The 24118-nt window shown below is 38.6% G+C and overlaps 1 protein-coding gene across 3 annotated transcripts in view; it reads right to left on the reverse strand.

Annotated features, from left to right (window-relative positions):
* Positions 1–24118, reverse strand: part of LOC126864234 (uncharacterized) — a 106837-nt gene that overhangs the window by 12004 nt on the left and 70715 nt on the right. For all 3 annotated transcript variants that reach the window (XM_050615366.1, XM_050615367.1, XM_050615365.1), the window contains 2 exons: positions 1574–1890; positions 685–896 (listed from right to left, as the gene is read on the reverse strand). In XM_050615366.1, the coding sequence (XP_050471323.1) occupies positions 685–896; positions 1574–1889 (528 nt within the window). In that variant the 5' untranslated portion in view covers position 1890. The remainder of the gene's footprint in view (positions 1–684; positions 897–1573; positions 1891–24118) is intronic.

Consider the following 24118-nt stretch of genomic DNA (forward strand, 5'->3'; position numbering starts at 1 on the left):
ACATCCATTCGCTTGGCAATTTCGTGACACACGTAACTAGCAACAAACCGTGTCCGTTCTGTTCTTTTACGGCATCTCCGAACAACGCGTGTTTGTGGAGATAGAAATACTTGTCGCTGGAATGTTAACGAATGTCTAACTTTTGATCAAAGAGATTTCTGTACGAGGAAAATACCTAGATGTGCTTTTCGTAAAGCGTTGGAAAGTTATATGTGATATTTCGCAAATCCCAATTTTGCCACAATGAGTATGCGAATAAATAAATCAAATATTATTTTTATGTTTGTCGTTTGATTATCAACGAAGTCTTTTACTTATTCGCCCATTATATAAGATATACAAGAAAATTAAAAGAGTCGTTTGGAAAGCGTTGAAGAGTTTCAAGCCATGCGAGAAAGTTTGGGAAAATTGAGTCGTATTGACTGAGAGCCTATCCGGGTGGAGTATGGAAATTCCATAATTTCTACTATTTTATGACACAAATTAATTATACGAATTTCAATGACGATATATGCGAATAATTGGGAATAACAGAAAAAGGGGGAGTTTCGTTTAATTAACGCGTTTATATAAAAGAGAAGCAAGTGTTAATTATAAGGAACTTCGTTAGAAAGGCTAATTACGTCGGCCGTGTTCTCCGTTTGAAAATCTATTTCTAACTGGGGGTTAATGATAATCACTTACCTGCCACGTTTTCGAGATCGCCACGTCATAGGTGGGCGGCGGCGATACCATAGAAGGAATGGCGTAAACGGGTTGCGATCTACTTTGCGCATTTAATTGACTATTTCCGGTTTCGTTGGCGCTCGCGTTCGGCGTGTCTGGAATGGTGGCATACAGCGCCTCCGCTATAGCGTTTTCCCGAATCCCGCCGCCGAGTATGCTCGAACCAGAATCTACAAAGAAACGTCAAATAATCTGAAAAATGTTCGACATGAGCTTGGAAAGAAATTTCAAGTTTAAAAAGTATCGTATTGCTCCTGAATTGCTGGCTTTTGTGACGTGGAAAACATTTTTTTTTTTTTAAGAAATAAATCTTCATGAATTTATCTGAGAAATTCGCAATTAGAAACGAATAAAATCGATTAAGTATAGAATCTGTTTTTTTGAAAATTCATATATCGAATCTTAAATCTATCAAAATTTACGTACAATGCTCTAAAAGTTGAATAAATTATCAAGATATAACAGTTGTCGATGTTGATATTACGGTAAACGCTAAATATTCTACGATTTATACTCATGTAAGTAGTTCTAAGACTTGGCAATTAATATTAGGTCGCCCGAAAAGTTTCTTTCGTTTTATAAGGAAATAATGGATGCACAATATCTTTCCGTTTTATATTATTTTATCGAATTACGTATGATCCATTTTGTTCTATCAAGATAAAGATTACAACAGTTCGTCAGATTAGGTTTCATGTTTGTATAAAGATGCGTTGTTGTAAAAGACGTGTCTGTAAAAGAAAGACATTTTTCGAACAACCTAATACAATGAATTATTCAAACGTAAGATCTGAGGTCGATATTGGTTTCCATAAATTGAACAATTAAAATTCTGTATGTCACCGACCTATATAAGTATAGTGCGACTCCGCTCTGTCTGCGCTTCGGGTTCTCCTTGAGTGATTCAACCGCTTCTCGTGTTTGCTACTTTTCGTAACTGGTCTAGCTTGTTCTGTCACCGAGCTGCAGCTTCCTGTTTCAGAACTTCTGCTCTTCCCACGAGCGTCGTCTTGTTGTTTCTTGGCAGCCCGCCCGTCCGACTTGCTACCCTTCGACTTTGATATTCTGATCGTAAGCTTCCTCGAGGACAGGGCGCCACTTCGTGATTTTGGCAGATCGACCACAACTCCGCACCCGCACACTGGCGCGTTTTCATTAGGCATTCTGCAAGAACAGAATCTTCTTAGAATACAAGTCATGAATATTCTCGATTATTATTCTCTAGAATTAGAACTAAACTAACAACAACACATTAACAAGTGTTAATGGAAATTCATAGCTTTACGAGCGTAAAATATCTCACGACTGTTCTTTATTTCTGATTGCTATATCACCTGGTTTGAGGACAAAAATTGGAAATATTTATCAAAGGAGAACACTAAAATTAGAGTATACTGAATAGAACATAAGCTGTAACGAAGGCAAAGTAATTAACGTCACTGTGTATAACATATTAGTAATTAATGAACTTCGCTATCAAAATTCTATCGCGTCTCTCAATTTGACTAAAAAGTCGAAAATTATCGAATTAGTCTAGAAACTGTAGAAGCTTAAATCGGTTGACCAGTAACGTCATAAATCTCTGAACATAGGTCCAGCTACGAACGCCCTACAATTCCCTTAAAAGCTTAACAGATACCTGCGTACGCTCACTCACAGAGCTTCGATCCATTTATCGGAAAAATTTGCCAGTGTTAATCATGGAAAATAGCACGACCAACCCGCCTAAGCGTCCAAAATCCCCTTTTAAAGAGATTACCACCGGAATTAATCGAAACCACGAGTGGCAGTGAGTCGGATCTCGAATTGGCCGAACTAAACGCCATTTCTCTGGAAACGATATCATTCAACGAATACTCTGACATTGATAATCCAGGTTGGTTAATGCCGTTCGATAATAATCAGCCGGAACAACACTACGTGTTTCGCGAGATCGCGTTATCCAGCACACGGGCGCATTGCCATTAATAACAAGCACATAATGGTCCCTGATAGAAGTCATTGCGCAACGTTTGGCCCTTCACACTGGGTATACAACGTTCGATCGTCCGTGAACCCGATTAGGCGAACTCGTAGGTGGAAGGACGATTCCTTTGTGGAAAACTGCGGTTATTCCCTGAGCCGGCCAATACTCGTCTATTTTGAATTGTGTAGTATAATAAGGAGAAGAAAGGAACCTGTATAAAGAGAAACGGGGGTGGAATTTATGGTAAATGATTTTGGAATGACTTCTTTAGAATATTTCTCAAATGGCAATCAATAATGTTGTTAATGGTGTTGTGGGGCCCACTGCAGATACTCGATGAAATTATCTAAAGAAAAGTATTTTCTAACTATTCCATTTGTACAAACACTTTCTCTCGCCTAGCTGACATTGCTAAGAAATCTTGTATAGTTCGCGAGCAAACTTCGAACGAAGTATATCTTCAGTTTTAATTTATCCTACATTACCAAAGGACGGAAAACCGAATATAAAATCATATAACGAAATTTCAAGTTTTGCGACAATTGGGATGTTCATATACAACCACAAAATAGAATCTTAACCTCGGTTAAAACTTCGTCGAATTGCATAACGTCAGACTATCCTTTACTCGAGGAAAGCAGCCTCTTGCCATAAATTCGATGTTATTCGGCGTTCTCGACGGTAATCGTCTTCGAAGCCGTCCAAGTTCTCGACGAGGCAGCGTCGCAGACGATATAATGAATCGATAATCGTCCCTGCGGAGAAGTTTGCGAACGTCTGTCCTGTTCGGTTAATTATTCGACTCCCGTGAAAACTCTGCTTCTCCCTTTCTCGGCCGAGACGGGGAAACATCGATGTTCGCCAAAGAGTCGCTGCTTTGATCCAGAGAGATTTAAAGGCGTGATTTACTGGAATCCGGAAAGGAGTCGCTTTCTTTCTTTCTTCTCGCCTTTGTCCGTGCTCCCTCGCCGGAACAATGGATTCGATCCTTTTACAATGCTCCGGGCCTCCTCCCTTTTTCGTTAATTTGTCTTTGAACGGAGGATTCGTCGCCGCGTCGAAGCGTTATCGCGCGTTTTCCAGGCCTCTGTGCAACGATTCTCATCGAAAATATTCTCGCGTTCAACAGCGACGGCGGGACGAGCCAGCCAGAAATTTCGCGTCGACTACCTTCTGCCATTTTTACAGTTTTAACGAGTTCATTTTCCTGTGTGCCATACGTAACGCGCGTGATACTTTTTGCGTTATATTTATTCCTTCTTTCCACGAAACGAAACAAAATTCTATTTTCACCGACGCTTGTGAAAATTGCAACAGAATGTTACGACCATACGATTCAGCACTTTGTTGAGAATTGTGGATCTTAGTCGCCGAAATAAATGTATAGGAATACTTAGATTACAATTAGAATTGATATTAAAATAGTTTCAGATTTATTTGATATGCGATTTACAAGATATTCGTCGATACACATTTGCACGCGTCTCAGCACTCTCTTTGTCTCACCATCTTCTTTACCACACTACCAACGGAACAGTTTCATTCTTCTGTTTTACGAGACGCTGTGCACGCACATACTCCCACACACTCATACTCATATGTGTGTGTCACTACTATGCGGCTAACCCAGTGGAGCACACGAAATTACACATGTCTCAATACACTTAAAGAGTTATATTTAACAGTGTCTTAATCGAAGACCCTAACTTACTTCTGCGATATATTAAATAAATGCTTTAACGTAATATAAAAGTTAAGGTGGGAAACCACGTATCATTTAATACCTACAGCACGTATAATCGTAATCGTCGGAAACGTCGTTAGATATCCTCTAAAAGTTACGAAATATTCGCTCCTTTCTCTTTTTCTCGCGTAAATTTCATTTCTCTCTCGTCTCTGGTTTACACGAGTTTCTAGCAGGCTTTCTTGTCGGTGAGAGAAACGAGCACGTCCTTCGCTAGTGACACAATCCAATTTTCGTATCGCCGTCGATTCGAAAGTATACACCTTTCTCCTGCCCCTTGTATCACATACCTTTTTTCAGCCTTGTCCCGGGAGATTAGAAGAGAGTTACACAGGCTACTCGCCCCTTGGCGTCTCCAACCCTCGTTTCTTAGCCCATTTCCGCACAAAACTGGATTTCAAACTCATCCAACGAGCACTTTCGGCTTTGAGCGTGTTATACATCTTTTGAAATATTCGACATGTTTTGTTCTTGCCTACGTATCCCCTTCTTTTTGTCTCTTGGAAAAGATTCGTAATTTCTACTGAGACACAAACGCAATAATAAATTGAACTTCCAATTCGGTTCTATTTACGATAATTTTAAAACTTTCCCTATATTTAATTACTGTTCTTTTTAATTAATAGTTTATATTTCATTTATTTCATTAGATGAATTATTTTTGTATTTTGTTAAACTAGTTGATAATTTTAACAAAGTTATATCACAAGCGTGTCAAAATTCAGCACTATGCACGCGAGTTCGGAAATGAACTGTAATTACTTTGTGTTGTCAATCAATCGCTTTATGTTTCGTGGCTCCTAAATACTGAGAAATTAGAATTATAATCGATATTACACGCTATGTTACAAGAATTATCCGAAACAATAGCCATTAGCTAACTGTATTTAGGCCAAACGTTCCTGGCTATAAAGCACGAACAACTGAAACAAACTCGAGTGTGCAACATTCAAACTTAAAGCACGAGTCGATCATCAAATTAAAAGCTAGAAGGAGACAGCTTTGATATGGAATTGCTTAAAAACACATCGAATTTTTGAAACTGCTTCTCTATAAAAGATAGGAACTGTGATCTTCGTGCGTACGTGGATCCAAATATATCGACTACAGATTGCGAACGTACAATCCAGAAGAATTCTAAAACGTTCATACCTTCAAACGGAGGCAGCTTTCACAGGGAATCGACGAAATTAATTTCTTATTTCGTATAAAGGAACGACGATATAATATCAGCAATTGAAGTTGCCTACTACGTTTCATGAACACGCGTACTGTCACGAGATGCATCCGGAGGGCGAGAAGAAATCGTTGCGCGAAAATTAAATTTAAATCTTAACCAGCTTCCGATCGCATGGATTCCTTCCGTCGTCTCGCAATCCTACAGCGAGTTCTCTCGAGTCTATGTATATATTTCTGGTTTTCGAGCAAAAATATATGTATATGCATATAGAAGACATCGTTGTAAGTGCTGGAGAGATTAAGTTAAATTGCTGCGCTTCTTTGTTCGAGAGTCGCTTTAACCCGTCAGGAATTTTCAGACTGAAGAAATTCTTTAAAGAAGAAATTTCTTAGAGTAGGTTTTAGCGTTTAATAGTTGCAGGTTTCTTCTTTAGCCGGATCCTTTGTTTTTGCGCAGATTAAGGATCCAGACGGCACGAGACGTGGATGCTCGTTCGTGCTCGAAGCTAAATCCGCCTCCATCATGTTGCTGAAAACGAGCTGCTATATATCCAAATTTTTCGACTGACATTAACGATCTACAATTTTCTACGGTTAATCTAAAGCATGTATCACCTTTGTAGCGTTTTGTTTCATAAAACGTACCTTGTAAAATCCAGCTATGTAACTTAAGTTTCTTCTGCTCAAGTAGCTCCTAATTGTATCATGTTATTATCCGCGAAGAAGCTAATTAGGATCGCGTAATTAATTTCGATGCATTTAATAGATTTTAGTATGTTTCGTAGCAACTTATTTAATATTATACAGAAAATGAATACTAAATTCCAATCTCTTGCTGCGATTAATAGTCGTTCGTTAAAACTGACTCGAGAGCTTACTATTCTAGAACAAACAGCAATATTTCCTGTTGATTACAGTATACGCTTTAACTAAAGTTTTCAACAGTCATTTAATTACCATGTGTGGTTGTAACTTTACTAAGGAACGTTTCCCATTAAACCAAAGAGGAGCAAAAGTTATGAACAACACATTATCGCGCCGCGATTCGAGTAGCTCGAGAAATTGTTACGTGCGAAGGATTAACTAGTCATATCGAGGTTAATGATAGAATTCTGTTGTCGATGTTCTCCACGAAATAATCGTTCGAAGGAGTGGTAAACAACGCCGCTGACAAGATCACGAGGAGCAATTTATTAATGGGATAAATTGTATTTCCGTCGGTCCTTTCGACATCGAAGAAACATGAAAACGCTTCCGGTGGATCGACGCGCTCCAAGCATCGAAACTCCGGGTAATTACGCGGCTAATTAACAGTCGAATTTAATTAGGAAGCGCTCGAGGCGCGTTCGTTATCATCTCGATGAATCAACGCGCTGGTTCTAAGCTTGAAGCTGTTCTTTTTTCATCCCCGCTCCTCCCCATCTCGCTCGCTCGCTCTGTGTAATTCATGAAGCACAGCGGAGCTTTATTAAACGCGAAATACCATGATTGCTCGATCCGAAAATCGACAGAGTCGTTATTCGGCCGGCTGAGATTTTGCATAAGTTAATTGCCAACGGGATTATACCTACCGCGATATCGAATATACGAAAGGAAAGTGGAGAAGTTCACTAGAGTATTAACTATGACGATAGGGCTTTTTAAACGTGAAAGTAAATGTAAATTTAAACGAAGAATTGTCTACGAGAGATACGATTTAGATTTGGAAATTACGTGATTTTGGAAATAAATTGCAATCATCGTAAAAGCGGACAGGGTTTACATTGAAATATTTCAGGTTTGAAATATGCGCAATACGTGGTACGATTAGAAAAACGTAAATTGTGTAATTTATAGAAACGTAGCTTATCTTTTTCGAAATTTCATAATATTTTAGTTTCAATGTTGCAGAAATAATTTATTATATTAATAAAATTTAGTAATATCCCTTTGTGACTGATATAATGTAAAGCTAATTCAAATGTAATAATCGCTTCGTTCTTAACATAATCAAACACTTTTCTCATTACTTAATTACAAATGCGACTAAATGAAATTGCTTTTCTCTGTCTCTTGAAAAATAACCGTTTCACTATTGTGTCGCTGTTCTTTCGTACGATATTTTGAGGAAAAATTCGTAATAATAACAGTACTCCATTTCTCGGTGTGTCTTCCTCTGAAATTAAATAAAACTTCTTCCTCAAGTTCCTTTCTCTCTAAGGGCGTTCCCATTTGTAGCAGCAGATAGATAAATTAGTTAGGAAAGTTAGATAGCCGCCGCGAAATCACTACAGTAGAATTGTTCAGTACGGGACTCGGTAGAATTCAGTAAAGGATGATTAGGCAAGTCAAATAGACCAGGATACAATCGTGCTGCTAGGAAGTAACCGTGCATGGTCAGACAAATAGTTACGGGTCAACGTAGAATTCAGAAAGCTAACTAGTACTACTGGAATTTTCAGGAAACATGTATTCAGCTGTACGCTTATACATATATATATATATAGGAAAAATCTTAAATCACTTAAATTTTCTAGGTCAGTCTTTCTTTCCCTTCTGGGTCACCTATTCTTCCCTTTTTATACCTCGAAATTAAGCCCCTTCATTTTTCCCATCGATCAAGACAAATTCCTCCTATTAATCAAACGCTATGTATTAACCAAATTGGGGACGCTTTATGTTTATATAAGAACAATTAATTTCCTATAATACGTGCGGTATATAAGTAAATAAGATCGGAGATTAAATTTAGATTAAGAAGTTTCAGTTGAGAAATATGTTTTATATAATGTGCAATAATTTTTAAATATTCAAATACCTATGGAAGGTAATATGGTGAATAAAGATCTAAATTTTAATTTCTCTCAAAAAAGAAAAAGAAGAACGATATGGATGGGTAGAGAAAATATTTTTTATTGCTAACTTAAATTCAACTACCGTTCCGCAATATAGTTCCCTTCGGTAAGCAGAAGGGGTCTTAGAGCGTGCAGCTGATGTTCCTCGTTTCCCTAAACCTCTCCTTCGAAAAATCATCCAACCACGAACGTGGCTACGTTATGCATGCTTCGGCAGTCTTGTTATTAGTATATGGAAATCTGCGTATAAAAGTGGGGCATCGGTCGTGTCGATGTATTCGCGTTTCCCACGCTTTGTTACCTGCTTTTCATTATGGATCTGGCTTCCGACCTGAGGAATAATGCGCGGCCTTTCTGCATCGCGATACGCCGCCGTCGCCACTGGCTGGATCACGTGTAATTGGTAAACTGCGATCGGCGTTCGAAAAATTGGGTCAACTAGTTCAGCATAGACAAACAGGGGATACCTCTATTTAAATTTTCAAATATTTTAATGCTCGAGTATTCAGATTTTCAAGCATTCAAATATTCAAATTTTTTAATGTTTACATTTTCAAATATATGTATGTACCTATATAACATCCTAAATGTTAGATATGAGGATAACGAAACTGTTCATGTACACACATGTTGGTTTGGTCTTATTTTTCAAGTTATAAATAATTTAATTGCGCGCTGAAACTGCCTGAACGCAGGCAACCCACCTTACTCCGCTGTATGCATTTTATTACGAAAAATAGAATATACGTAGCGTGGGATGTAGCATGTAAATTTATAGTCTGACACATTTCGACATAAATATGGCTAAAGTTATTTTAATTTTATATTGCATAAACGTCATTTATAGCCGATGATTAATAAATATGTAACGATATTCAAATAAAATCGTGGAAGAAGCGGTTAAACGTAATCGAGGTGCCTTCAATCTTGTGTTTCACGGATAGGAAGCAATATCGGTGTTCGTGCCGGCAGAATAAAAAGTTATTACAGCTCGCCGTGGTATTACACTTTACGAGCAGAGCGATATGCATCTCGATTACGTTGCCGTCCTTGCGATAAAACTCGAATTAAGTAGATTCTAAAGGAAAGCCGAGACCTCTCCCTTCTATAATCAGCGACAATTTCTTTTTTCATCGCTTTAATTCGCAGCTCCTTTCAATTTCAATTTCAGAAATATTTCTCATTCGAAATCCGTTTACATTTCCAGACACGGCTGATCTTAGATAAAATTAATAAAAGCATATCTCTTGAAATAAATTTAGTTCGCGACGTCAACAACGCAGAACATCTACTGTGCTCGCGAGCAATGTGCAGCGAAGAATTAAAGAAGCGAATCATGTTACACGGACCAACCAATTGGAATCAGGGAAGAGGAAGAATACCTACGACTTTACCGGAAGATCAAGATTTATTTCTCGAAAATCCAAGACGTGCTCCGAGGATTTTCTTTGGCAAATCCAGCGGCGCATGACTGGATTAATTATAGCGAGCTGAGATGCGCCGTAATGTTGGAGCTGTAGATGCCGACTATTGATTAAGTCGTCGATAATGTTGCTGACACGCTGACAATTCGAATTAATCGAGAGAAATAAGATTAGTAAAAGACCATTTGTTCCTCTTCTGCAATCCTGATCATGCGATACTTCGTTAAGCGAAAGATATTAAAGACGCGAAAGAAGCAAAGAATAGGTAGATTGATCGACGAACAGCATGGTTCGTTTGTGTTCGTTTATCCACTTGCTTTTTAACATATCGTATTCGTTGTAACGAAAAGAAGTAATTATTTCGAACGATAATCTTTGATTTCTACGAAACCAAAACGGATTCCTATGAGTTCTCTCGTTATTTCTGTAATATTTATCGAATTCCCGCTTTTGTAAACCACTCGATATAGTTCGAATCGAATTATTTTAACGCGAGAAAGAGAAAAACTTCAAAATGAATTACACGAATTTCGCGAAAAACGCGCGTATTAGATTTCATCTTCGTAAAGATTCCAGTCACTTTAATTCACATTTCCTAACGAACAGCTGTTCGTTGAAATCACAACGCCAGACTTTGCGGAAACTTCGCTCGATTATAGATTCCATCAATTAATTAATCTCTTCTCCGGTATCTAGCAATTAAGCTTCATCGTTTGATGTTTCACTTTTCAGTTAGTTTTTTTACTGATACGTGCATATCCTCGTGATGCCGCTACATTAAACTATCAGAACAAAACAATTCATAGATGATTTCTCCACTTTTTCCTACTAATTCTCTAGTCCTTTAGAATAATTAGAAAAGTTCTTTCTTGTTGGCTTTCTGATTTACTTGGAGGCTCGACGAAGCTGTTGTAATCCTATGTATGTCACTCTACCGATTGTTATTTATTTTTTTCATTTTTTGTACTGTGTAATAAGAATAACAAGAAACACATTATTTTTCTTTTTTTTTTTTTTAACTTTAAAATTATTCCCCTGTGAAAGACAAAGACACAATTTCATGTCGAAATGGTAACTTGTTTCAATTTTTCTTAGACAAGGGATTAATCGCGACTAGTTTCACTTCGCACGACATCGATTCATCTGTGCTTACAAATTTCCCGCAGAAGCTGACCGCTGAAAGCCCGCAACATTACATTGCGTCCTACATCGATTGAGCTTCCTCTTATGTTCTCATATTTTCCAGCCCGACTTTGGTCATTTATTCATAGCAGTTCCAAACTCCGTTTACCCCCTATACGTGGTTAATGCGATTAAATCGCACGAGGCAACAAAACTTTGGTCTCTTTCCTTAACTATCGCCTAACGATTGTGATAACTCAACCATAATATCAGTCGTTAATACCGATTATCGATTGCGAATAAATCACGATTGGTTCTTCAACGTAGTAAAATCACGAACCACTTTAAAGAGCTTCCATTGTTTCACACAAATCGATGAGATCTCGCGTTGTTTTATTACTGTATTCATAACGGAGATTTATCTATGAGAATCGACATTGTGTCTCGGTATAATTAATCCTTCAGGAAAATTCCAGAGGCTGTTCTAGAATTATTGCGCGGTGATATAACGAGTAACTTGAAGTACCAGTAATTTATTGTTCACCGATTCACCTTTGAATCTTAAACGACTGTTATCATTGAATAGTAATTCTTAAACTTCCATGCTGTGGTAGAATCCACCTCTGAAAAAGATTTCTCATATTTGAAAGTAACAGCTACACAATGCGAAAAAGGATTTACCTAACGACTTGCTTTTAGTCCATAAAATTAAAAATCATCAATCATCAATCTCACGCCATTGGGAACTTGAAGACAATCACTTTGATTCTTAAAAATGTAATCTAGGAAAGCTTTTATGGACAGAATCTCATTACTTCTGAAACAGACCACGTAGCTCGCAATACCTTCAAAGAAAATTCTGCAAAAACAAAATAAATGGACTAAAGAAAAAATTGCGGTAACTCGATTATCCTCGTGCTGCAATAATTTTCGATGAAAAAGCTCGCTCGCAATTACCAACCATGACGCCTGGCGAAACGGGACCCGATGTACGTATTCTTTCGTCGGTCAAGCTCAGGTCAAGGTAGAACAGCGTGTACCGACCCAACATTTGTTCTTTCAGTTAATAGGAAACTGCGTGGCCGCGAGCTTGTCCCCACCGATCGTAATAACAACAAACAACCGTAAGAAATTCAATTGGAAAAGCACGGGGTACCCCCGTGTCGCCTACGGCTGTATATTTGTCGACTGTTTGCCCAGGAAACGTAGCGGTGTTGACCGAGCAATTACCACGAGAACTCCAGATCGTCGACCGGAGAATTCCCCCAGTTGCGATACTCTGCGGGCAATTTCGATCCCCGATCACTTTACCTTCAACTCTTGACGAAACTAGCGTGAAATCTTTGGAATTTTGGAGATTCATGTTGAAATTTTCCTCTATCCTCGAGATCGCGTTGGAACGTTTTGTCGGTTTGATGGGAAAGTAATATCAAATATTGACCGTGCCATGGTGCATAGTGAGTCACATGAACCGCACGTTACTATTTATGATAAATTTAGATTACCATCTTGTTTTGGTTTTTACAAAATTATTTGAGCGAGAAGGATACAGGCATGTTAGAGCGAAAGTAGGTTGACCCTTTAATATATCTCGGAAGCAATCCAATTTTTAGAAATACAGAAAATCTACGGCAGAACGAATGATAAAATAAAAATTCTAGAAAGCCTAGAATCCCAAGAAATCGAACAGACCTTTGAAGTAACCCATAAATCGCATGAAACTTAATGCTTGTCAGACCCTTCTCCGACAAACCCTACATTCGTCTATTTTCTTTCCTTTAACCTCAAGTAACGTCGTGAAAATCTCTAAAACACGAAACACGCAGCAACGATATCCCTTCGCCGCAATACGTTGTATTACCGTGGTTATTAGGTTATCAGATCCATCTCGTACGTGGATACATAACTCGATGATCAAGGAAGGAAGGAAGCAAGGGGAAAGCAATAGAAGGAGAAAGAGGAAGGACGAGGGGAGAAAGGGGTTGTTAAAGGACGAGAAAAGGGAGAGAAACGCAAGGTAGGAGAGGGTGCAGAGCAGGTGAATCCGGGTCATGCCGGGCCAGGAAGCAGTGACACCAAACTCAACCCGGCCACCCTTCTCGAACTGGGTCACCTTTCACCCTTATTCTCTTCCTTTGGCCGCGATTTCCCCGTTTCCGATCGTCTCCACGCAGAGGAGCACAGGGTTTCTCGCGTTGCTCCTTCTATCCGGAAAAGATCATTGCGATTCGCTGAGAAAACGATCAAGTCGTCAAGATACCCGAGATACGGTAGTGCGATGAAAATTCTATTAAAAGGGTGGATCCTGTTCCGAACAAGATCTTCTGTTTAATTACAATTGGCTCGAACCTCGTATTTATTCACGTGGTATTATTCAGCCTCGCCCATACCTATACATTTTTTAATCCACTCTGTATTTATTATTGATTGGGAAATTTATTGATGTAATAGAAATATATCAAGAGAGCGAATGTTTCCTCTGTGCTCACAATCGGTGGTGATCGTGATTTTTGGGAGGACTATTGTTTTTACGTTATAACTTTTTCGTTTCATTTCGGCTTTATTTGTTTCTGGTTGAGAAATTCGATCGTGAACACAATTCGTGCGAAGGAATTATTTATTGTATGAACGTATTATTATTATAGAGGAGGGGGGGGGTGGAGAAAGAGGTAGTTTTGTAAGTATCGGCAGATCGAATAAATGCATCGAAACACGCACGTGCGTTTTCCACCACGGTAAGTATTTTATTATTTCATGGTGAAATTACGCAAGTGTCGGTTTCCATCAGTTTGAATGGAAATCTACCGCGGCTGTATTTTCCATGCAAATGAAATTTATGGCAGGAACCAAGTATTACTGTAATTAAACGTTCTTCCATGTTGCAATCGTTATTCGAACGTTTGTTTGTTTTTTCTCTTCCTTGAAATTCAAGGAGATACTCGTAATGGGCGTTTTATTTATTTTTTACCACGAGTGATTTTATTACCACGTGTATTTTTTATCATGGACCGAAATCACAGATATCGCTATTGGAAGTTAATAATAAATTAAACATTCGTTGCAGATAAATGAAAGCCTGAAATTGATATTCCTATATATCAACGATAATAACTTTTGTAGTAAACATTTTTGCTACGTTGCTAATCATATATTCCAAAGTATATGTATATTATGTCTATTCCTTGCTTTCACAAATTATAATTTCGTTTTATAAAATTAGCTGGCTTTTTAGTACCGCTGACCTTTTAAACTTTCCTCTGTCCGCCACTGTAATTTCATCAAACATCTTATCTCTGGGCCTACAGGGTGGTAAAAGAAGGGTTCGGAACTTTAAAAGTAGATAGAACTCGTGGAAGAAAAAAAAAAGCAATGGATGAGCGAAGTTCTACTTTTTTTCTCTAAATTTTGCCGATAAGTTACATAATCATAATTATTGAACGATTAATATAATCCTCTATGAAAATAACAGGAGGAATTCAAAGTAAACATTGATTTTGTTACTACGGAGGAAAAAAATTGATCTACAAATACAACATTTAATCAAAACAATTCGCCGCAAATAAACTATTGAAAAAGTTTAACGAGACACCCTGTAGGTAACCGCGGAAACCAACACGACCCGGTTGGTAACAATACCGAAGCGATTGATCGAACTGGAGTTTGCTTTGCAATATCACGAAATGGGACCACTTTGAATCTAATAAGAACCACTAGGTAAGCAATTCGACCTCTTCAACGAACCTTCAATACTCAAACTAATCGAAAATTTGAAATCTAGACTGGCCTACTCGTAGTTCACGTTCAACAGAAGCTACTAGATGGCAAAAATTTCATTGTGTCATGCATCAGTAATAAACATAAAAATGTAACAGACCACCCTTACGCGTAATTACGCGACTTCGTGCGAATAGCTTTGTCCTTTTCGCTGAAACGTTTGTCCATCTTCACTTAAATCTTTCCGACGTTATTTAAAAATCAAATGGGAACGTAACATGTTAACGTAACTCTTCGAATAGTTTATGCGATGAAACAACACTTTGGAATCCAGACACAATAGAGTATCAACAAGCCTCTGCATACCTAACAACCACTAGATCTCTCGAGTTCATTCACGAGTATGAGCATCAGACAAGCCAGCTTACGAGTCAATTGACAAACACTATACACATTCCTACACAAACGTCAGACGTGCGGCGAACATGACCATGATGTAGGAATATTGGATTACAGACATGTTTATGCTCGTTGGTATATTCACTGCTATTTATACATGCGTTACGATAATTATTTAATCTCTTAGCATTTCTTGTTCAGAAACATTCACAATTATAAGATTAAAAAATGACAAAGGAAAATTAATTTCATCTTGCTGGAGTTTTACAAAACATACACAATATGATCTACCTTTAATAGAAGTGATACGATGTAATATAATATATAATATAATATAATAATATAATAATAAATTGTTATATTCAAAAAATCGCAGTAAATAATACGCAGCTTCGTAACTTGAGCATCTTAGTTTTTGCGAATCTCGATAGAAGAACTTAGAAACATCACAGTCTTCTCTGTAAGTTTAATCTGTGTTTCTATTAGCTAAAATAAATGTTATAATAGTATATAAAAGAACAATCCATGCACTAACGTTATTATAAACGTATATACTATATATATATAAAAAAATACAGACTAATAATCCCTAAAACACTGGAAGATTATAATATTTTCATTATTAATAAGAATTACTACACATTTCCGGAAACTATTTACCGCTGGAAGAGTCAAAGATTTCACACGACGCATATTCCTGCCACGTGCGTTAAAATTCCACGTGAAACCATGCATCCAATTCGTGAATAAACGTTAGCTCGATTATCGACCACTCGTTAATTCGCACAAATTCTTACGCTCTTACGTAACAGTACAAAAACGCCATATAAATGGGCGTGAGTACGTTAATTGCTGGAGCCAGCCGCGAATCCCAATTTCTTTGTGCATTATCCCAATGGAGTTGACCGAAACAGGCCGCAAAGCGCCAACATACGACTGAAAAAGCTCCCCAGAGGGTATGGGAGACCGAGGTTGGGACGTCATTAAAACTTACCGGCGAGTCGTTCACCGAGTACGCGCGGAATTCCAGCTGGTCGCGTCTCGGCCAGCTAGCTGACTGGATGTTACTCGAAAATGCCAATCCACGGTCGTTTCCCGCGAAACTTTTTACTACTACTGGGGCTAGCTTATCTCGCAACCGGAATTTCAAGCGCATGAAATGTTTGAGATGAACTAATTTCGTACGGCAGGCAAGGATATCTCTTCTTCGATACTTTTTTCTTCGACGTCCCTCAGGTTGTTGCTGTAACATTTGCTCTTTACTCTTTCGCATCTATGGACGAGATATCTAGCGAAGCGGAGATATAGAAAAGAGAGGAAAAAGAGGGAAGAGTAATTTGTTATGGAAAATGTAACATGGTCTATTTTCAGCATCGTTAACCCCTTTACAACGTCATTCACGCGATGTTATGAAAAGAAAGATAAAAAGTATATGTCTTTAAAAATGTAACGTGTCATACGTTCTAGCATTACTATCATTTTTCCATACGTCTAAATATTTTCTACGAAATATATACTTAAATTTAATATTTTATTGCTTCTACGTACATACATTTTCAGATTTGTTTCAAATTTTACCAATATAATCATGTTAATCTGTTTTCATTACGATGCTAGTAAAATTTCAAATTGTTTCGTATAACACGTATAATATGTACATTCGTAGAAACTTTCTACTAGCGTTCCAATACTTTCATCAGTCCGTCTATGTATGAACTCTTTAACTACGTTGAAAAAAATGGGAAAAATGAGAAAACTTTGGCGAAAATATAAATATATATGGAAGTTAAGAGAGTGAGATCGGGGCTTTTCTGTGCTATACACGTCTTTACATCCATCACTCGCGAATCTCCCCTTACTCGTTCATACTCGAGAATTTATTCGTCCGACGTTACTGTTCAACTCAGTCGTATGCTTCTCAGTCTCTAACTTCGCAAACCTCGCAGCCACCCTTATCGCGAGAGCCCTCTTACATGCGCGATACTTACGGACAACCTTTTCTTCCTGAAACGTTCCAACTTTTCAAGTTCCACTCTTTCGTGTCCAAGCGAACAGCATATAAATAACATCGTATTTGCAAGCAATGCAAGCAACGACGAAGACACAGTTCGCCCATCTTCGAAACATCTTTCAAGCTAATCACGATTTACGAATAGAACGTATGTTTGCACTAAACATCTTATAACCTTTCTGTACATTTTCGGCTAAAAATTTTCTTTCAAATTTACCAATACGATCATGATAATTGTATCACCTCATATGTCACGTAAAACGTGTACGTAACACATATAGTATATTTAAAATAAGTTGGTACAAGTGTTGAAATACTTTGGTGGGCCGATTTTATCGAGTAGTAAGTGCAGTTAACACCCGATCTATCAGATCAATCGTAGTATTAAAGTTTGATGGCTAGACTGTCTCGCTTGATCTCGCGCAATCGCTCTGAGAAATCTCAGGATACAGAGGGGATTTCAACCGCACAAGCTTTCATCGGCCATCTACGACGCGAAAAGGATAAAGATCGGAAGGAGGCCTCGGATGAGAGTTCGTGGGAACTGGAGTGCGATCGACAAAGGAAAGGAGAGTGCACCGGATGAAACCTGTATCCGAGGAAAAAGCAGCCAATGATATAACAAACTGATGGTGACCACCACTTTAATATATTGACAGGATTTACCTGTGGAAGCGACACGCCACGCGTAAAGAGTTTCAGATACTCGAATATTGATTGGGGACAGAATACGAAGTTTAAGGGGAATTAAAAGATCGGTAAGTTTACGTTAAATTAAAATGGAATTCAAGTAACAAACAGAACTGCAAACTGATTACGATTAAATTCTGAATGTCTAAGCAAATTCAGATTTTAGTGTGAAACCCAAGTACTGTGCAAAACAGTGGAGAGATTAAGGACAGGGAAGCAAACCTGTCAGCAGTTGGAACAATGGTTTTTTGTAATTTACATCGCACCACGCGACGGATAGGGTTTAATAACGCACCCGGAGGAATTTGTAATTTCTGCGCTTACTTAATGCAGAACAGAAGCGTCGGCGAATCCTATCAAAGTTAAATACACGTCAAAGTTACCTCATGGTTGAGAAAAGTTAATCCGGCGCTAGCTGGCGAGCTCCTCTTTTCGCGTCTTCAGTCTCACGCTCGCTTTATCTTCTCTCTTTCTCTCTCTCTCTCTTTCTCTCTCTCTTTCGCCGGCCGTCGGGCTCGCACTTTTGTTCTTGTTCCGTTCAGCGCGTCGTTTTTCGCGACCCGTGAATTCTTTATGCTCCGCGGCGAGACGTGACGCGAGGACATGCACGTTTTCAAGAGAAAACACAGCGTGATGAATTCAAAGCTGGCAACTCTACACGGGGAACGAATTGTTCGCGCTAGAATATTTAAGAACCCGGAAATTGTTTTCCTGCGATTCACTGTTATAATATATCCGCATGCCAGTGGCGACATGTTTATGAGGGTCGTCGAAAGCAATCAGGTCGACGCCATTTCGCTTTACCATGTACGACGATTCACCGGCTCAGCAATGATTATAGCTGCGAGGGTCAGAATTTATACTCGAGTGGTGGAAATTTAGTTTCCATTCCTTGATCCTGTTCATTTCCATCGTCATGCGACGCTACATAAAATCCGATCTTTATACGTTCGTACGTATCTTATACATATAAATGAATGTATGTGACAATTTTGACGAAACTTCGTACGTTCTGTTTTTATGATCGTATAAAAGAATGTAAGGCTATAAATCCAAACAATATGTCTGCGATTCGTACTCTGTCTTGTAACGAAGAATGTATTGCAATATATTGCAATATATTTCAGTTGTAGAAGTCTATTGGTTCAATCGAGTAGGAAAACAGACTTCACCCTCCTGACCGCAAAAGGAGAAATTTTGCTCTCCAGCTACTTTTATTTATCGTCGATGTTGGCACATTTCCAGCATTGGTCGACGAGATTATCTTCCAGAGGAAACGATCAATCAGGCTTGTTTGTTAAAAATCGGATGACTGATGTTAGGAAATCTCTACGTGTCCCTACCGATGAAAATAATCCAAAAGTATGAATATTGTTGTCGGTGTCGCTCGAATTCAATTCAATTAGTCGTTTATTTCAAAACCTCGAAATTCGATGTATGTTGACGTGTCTGAGTGATCTGGTTATTTCTTATCAAGAAAGCTTTTTCTCCTCTTCTATAATTTCTAACGTAGACGACATTTTATGGAAGATATTAACTAAGGCGTACAGATTGAGAGATGCCCAGATACTACTAGGAGTTTCTTGTCTGATTCCACATGGTCACGTTTCACTTGTTAGATAAGCTATTGTCCCATTCGGTCGGCCTAATCACCTATCATTTGGCACTGCTTGTTTGCCTTCCTAGCGACCTATTCTACTGTTGCTCCTTCCTCGATTGTGAGAAACAGATTCCCCTTACGTTTGTCTGTACGTTCCTCTTATTGTTAGTCTCTTAATCTGACCACGTGCGGTTTTATTTTACTTAGTCGGTTACAGCGATGTCTGGCTACACATGGCCCTATTCTACTTAGGTCGAGCTGCCATCAATTCAGTTCGTTGCTCAAACGTCCGATAATGTCGTTTTCGTACAGGATAAAGAAGGGATCTTGACGCGAAATATATTGCCAATTTATCGAGCCATTAATGAGAAGACTCGTGTGTCCTTCAATTATCAAGAACCAATTGCTTTCAACCAAGCAAAAATCGTGCCAACGTCGTTTTCAGAGAAAAATTCGCTCATGAATCCTCTTAGATAAAGAATTTATAATTTCGTTGTAAATCCGTCTTCAGCTTTGAAATTGAATACTTAAGCTACCTGATATTGTTCGAGACGTGGCTAATTACTCGTGACATTTCAATACTAATTAATTTTGTCGGCATGATAATTCGTCGGAACGCGTATTCATTGTAACCGTAGCCTCCGACATTTCGAGGCCACGAAACAGTCGACCGTAGAGCGGAATTCGGAGAGGGAAAACGGCTAATCGAAGGGGATTGGCTTGGATTAAGAATATCCCGACGACGAAGAGGGGAAAAAGGGGAGAAGAGCAACCGCGAAAAGATGCAGACGCTCCGCAACGAAGGATCGGGGTCACGTTCTTTCACCTGAAAGAACGAATTACAAGAGAGTAGTGTACAATGAAACTCGATGCGAAAAATGAAATTTTACTAGGGGGGTGTAAGGGAGGCATAGGAAGAAGAAGAGAACAGAGAACAGGAGAATGTGCTCGTTATTCAGTGACAATCGCAGGGAATTTCAAACGATAACTGAGACTAAATGACAAATCACAACCCATCGTCGGATAAAAAAGTATTCATGATTAATGCAAATGAGCGATCCTGCAAGAGAAGCTTTGCGAAAATATCAGAAATGGACGACGTCTCTTTTCATTTGGTCATTCGAGACTCTGGTATTAGCTATAAAAAAAAACTTGTAAACTCGTTCTCGGAAAACTCGTCACTCTGAGAATTTACCTTTCTACGTGTCACAAAAGTCCGACAAAATTGAGAGGAAGAAATTTAGCGATATGTTTAATGGACATTTTCATTTCTTTAACGAACAATTCAAGACCATAAATTGGTATCTTAAGTCATGAACGAGATCTAGATTGCGGCAAAGAAAATTAAGCGGGGATCATCGCCGCGATAGAAATTACCAAACGTATCGACAGATACCGGACGTGCTGCGCTCAACGCATTTTCCGCTCTGCCGGCCCGGCTGAATAAAGCAAACAGTCTTGGATTTCATTCACGGTTACGCCATTGCTATGTCGTCGAATTCAATACCAGACTTATTGTACTATTGTACAATGCGTCCAGGTTTCATGCACTCCGTCTGCAGCGTAACGAACGCTGCAAGCTCTAGACAGAGAAAAAAAAATGGAGAAACGAGGCAAGAAACGAGCAGACGAGAGGAAACGGAAAAAGAAGATGGAAAAAGAAAAGAGAAAAGGGAGAACTTGGGACGAAAATAGCCGAAATAGCTGGTTTAGCGACCAATTGACAAATCGGTTAACTTGTCGAGTCACCACGTCGATCGAGAATTATTTAACTGGCACGCGTTGCCTCGTTACAGTGGAATTGCGGCGAAACGAAATTGCGGTTCGCCGTTGTTCCGGGGAATACGCTCGATACGCTCGCGTTCCGTGGCGTGCATCGCTCCATAGGGCGAACTTTCAGTGGAAAACAGCGATAATGGTCGGACGAGTGATTTATCGCGCTCCCGGAATATTCGTGCCTACCGGAAGTTTTCTTCACGGTAGGAAAATCATCCACGTTGCGACGCCGATGTTTTTCCGATACATTCTAACGATATACATTTACATGTATAAATAAATGACAAATACATATGTATTTGTCATTTACAATCGTGTTAGAAGAAGGATGAAAGATCGATCATATCGTATTTTAACTTTTAAATATGTAGTGTTGCTCTTTGATATCACGTCTATCTTTTCCAATGTAACAGTCATATAACATACGCCATTCATTGTACTACCAGAGATCCTTTGTATAATTTACCGACCATTAATATTAGTTTAACTGTCAAAATATAGAACTGTTTTCATATTTGTTGTAAAGTTTGTGAAAATAATGCCGAGAGTCGAATATCATGACAGTGCAAATAAAATTTCAAATATTTCTTTCGTAACATAAACAATACATAATAATCTATTCATAAGAAGATTGTACAAGTGTTCGATTATTTTCGCGTTTCCTTGTATGTCGAAAGATATAAAAATTATGGTTGTAAGTAGAAATTTATCGCTTTGATATATTCCTCTGACGATTTCCGGAAAACGAAGGATTTGTCTCTCAATAATCTTTCGTTCCTTCGTCTGGAGATTTGTCAAATTTCTCTGTAAATTCCATTCCAAAACTACTAGAAACGTTCGAAAGCTTCTCCAGAGGTTATCCATTAGTCGTACTGAATGTTTCACACGTAAGTCATAATTTTCACTGGACCCGATGATGAAATCTCTGCATACATACCGTGTTTTCACGAAACACGCGTCGCGAAATTTGAAACACACCTGCAATTATCGTGTTCTCCCACTTCCGCGGGATCTCAGCCTTTCCCGCGACGAAAAACGTTTCACACCTCTAGGGTCATTAGTTTTAAACGGCCGCCCCGCCTTGTAAAAATTTTCCTCGTAAACGCTTTCAACGCGATCCAGACGGGCGTGAAATGCGCGAGAGGCACGATGTAATTAGCAACCGCTCGAACATGTCAACGAGTAATAGCTTAATGTAAAAAGCACGGGAAAAAATTCACTGAAAACCGTCACACCCTACCTTGTGGATAAAAATAATTAATTCGTTAAACGCTATTGCCACGAATCTTCAGAAACATTCTTCCAAAGCGACAAGATCCAATTTCACAAACGTTTCGGGGCTCGAGGCTTCCACTTGTCATATCATCGTTCATATTGTGCCGCATAAGCTCGCGACACTTAAACGTGTCCTACCCATCCACTCGTAAAAATACAAGCATTATCAATTCGTTAAAAACCCTTGCCATGAATCTTGGAAAACGTTTGAAAGCGACGAGATTCAATTTCAGAGAGATTTCGAGACTCGAAGCTGCAACTGAGCCACTCCACGCAAGTTTGTGACGTTCACAGCGAAAACCATAACTGAACTTTTGAGATTACGTGTATTTTCGTATGCTTGAATATTAATGGCAATAAAATATGATTTACACAAAATCTGGAATTTCAGATTCAGTTATGCTCTTCGCTGGAAATGCATCCTATTCACTCGCGTTAAAAATACAACCGCTCTCTTCATTCCTTAATTTCGGGCATTTCGTAACGAGCAAACGGAAACTCGCTTCTTTACCTTTCGTTTGAAGCCGCTCGGGGCGTTCGCTGGCACAAGGGAATAAGCCTGGGGGAAAAAAAGGCGGAAAGAACGAAAGGATATATCGACGAAAGTATGTACACACACTTATGGACACGTACAGCAGCAATAAAATCAACAGAACGTTAGCAGACACCTACGCGCCGGTTTCGTTTCACGAAGAACGACAGAATTAACTCTCGCTGAATTAGTAGCTTCGATATCACGCGATCATTAAGGATTACGATCGCCTACGCTTTAATACCGGACACCGATATCCGTCTAGTCGAACTTCCTCGGAGGAGAAGTCAAGGAAATGAAGCTCGCGCCCTCATCTCACTGGGAAATCGATTTAGAATTTTTCGACGCGCGGGAAACGCGAAACAGTATCGTGAATTGAGCCCCGTGGGTGTCCAATGTATCGACAAATATGAAAACGGACTTTACATAGCGTAGGAATGGGAATTTTTGGCGATTATTTATTGTATATGATCGGGGTTTGAATATTACAGGTACGTGGATGGACTAAGGATGCGTTAAGTTAGGGTAAAAGAAGAGATCGAGCGTGTCAAGGTTTAGAATAAAGATAATGTGAATAAAGTTAATGAATAGATTGCGGATTTGTGTCAAATTTGTAAGACAGATGTAAGAATGGATAAAACGCGTACAATGTATAAAAATATATAACGTATCCTAAGTAAAGTATCATTATAATCTTTGATAAGTAAAACGAATCTTCGTTTAAGTTATATTTCTTTAGTCGTGTTCGCAAAAATATAAATTTGTAATAAGTAAAAATTTTATAAAAAGTCTTAGTCTAACAAGGAAGAATATCTGAAGGGTTTGAACGCAAATGTTTAAATATATTGTGTGAAAGAAACGTAACAGAGTTCTTCATTATTAAGGAAATATAAAAAGTGCATAGTTTCTATTGTCTGGAAAATTACACAGTTATGTTGGCTTAGTAGATATCTTACAAAAAAAAAAGAATATTAAAAGTAGAATTTCGCTTATCTAGTGCAAGAAGGCTTTGATAATTTATTGAACAGGAAGAACGATCATGTAGATATTCGTGGAAAGGATAAATGAATTAGCATGGGATCGTACGAAGGAACAAGTTGTCGGTGGAAATAAATGAAGTAAAAGT

Source organism: Bombus huntii, chromosome 3, assembly GCF_024542735.1.
Source record: "Bombus huntii isolate Logan2020A chromosome 3, iyBomHunt1.1, whole genome shotgun sequence".
Lineage (NCBI taxonomy): Eukaryota > Metazoa > Arthropoda > Insecta > Hymenoptera > Apidae > Bombus > Bombus huntii.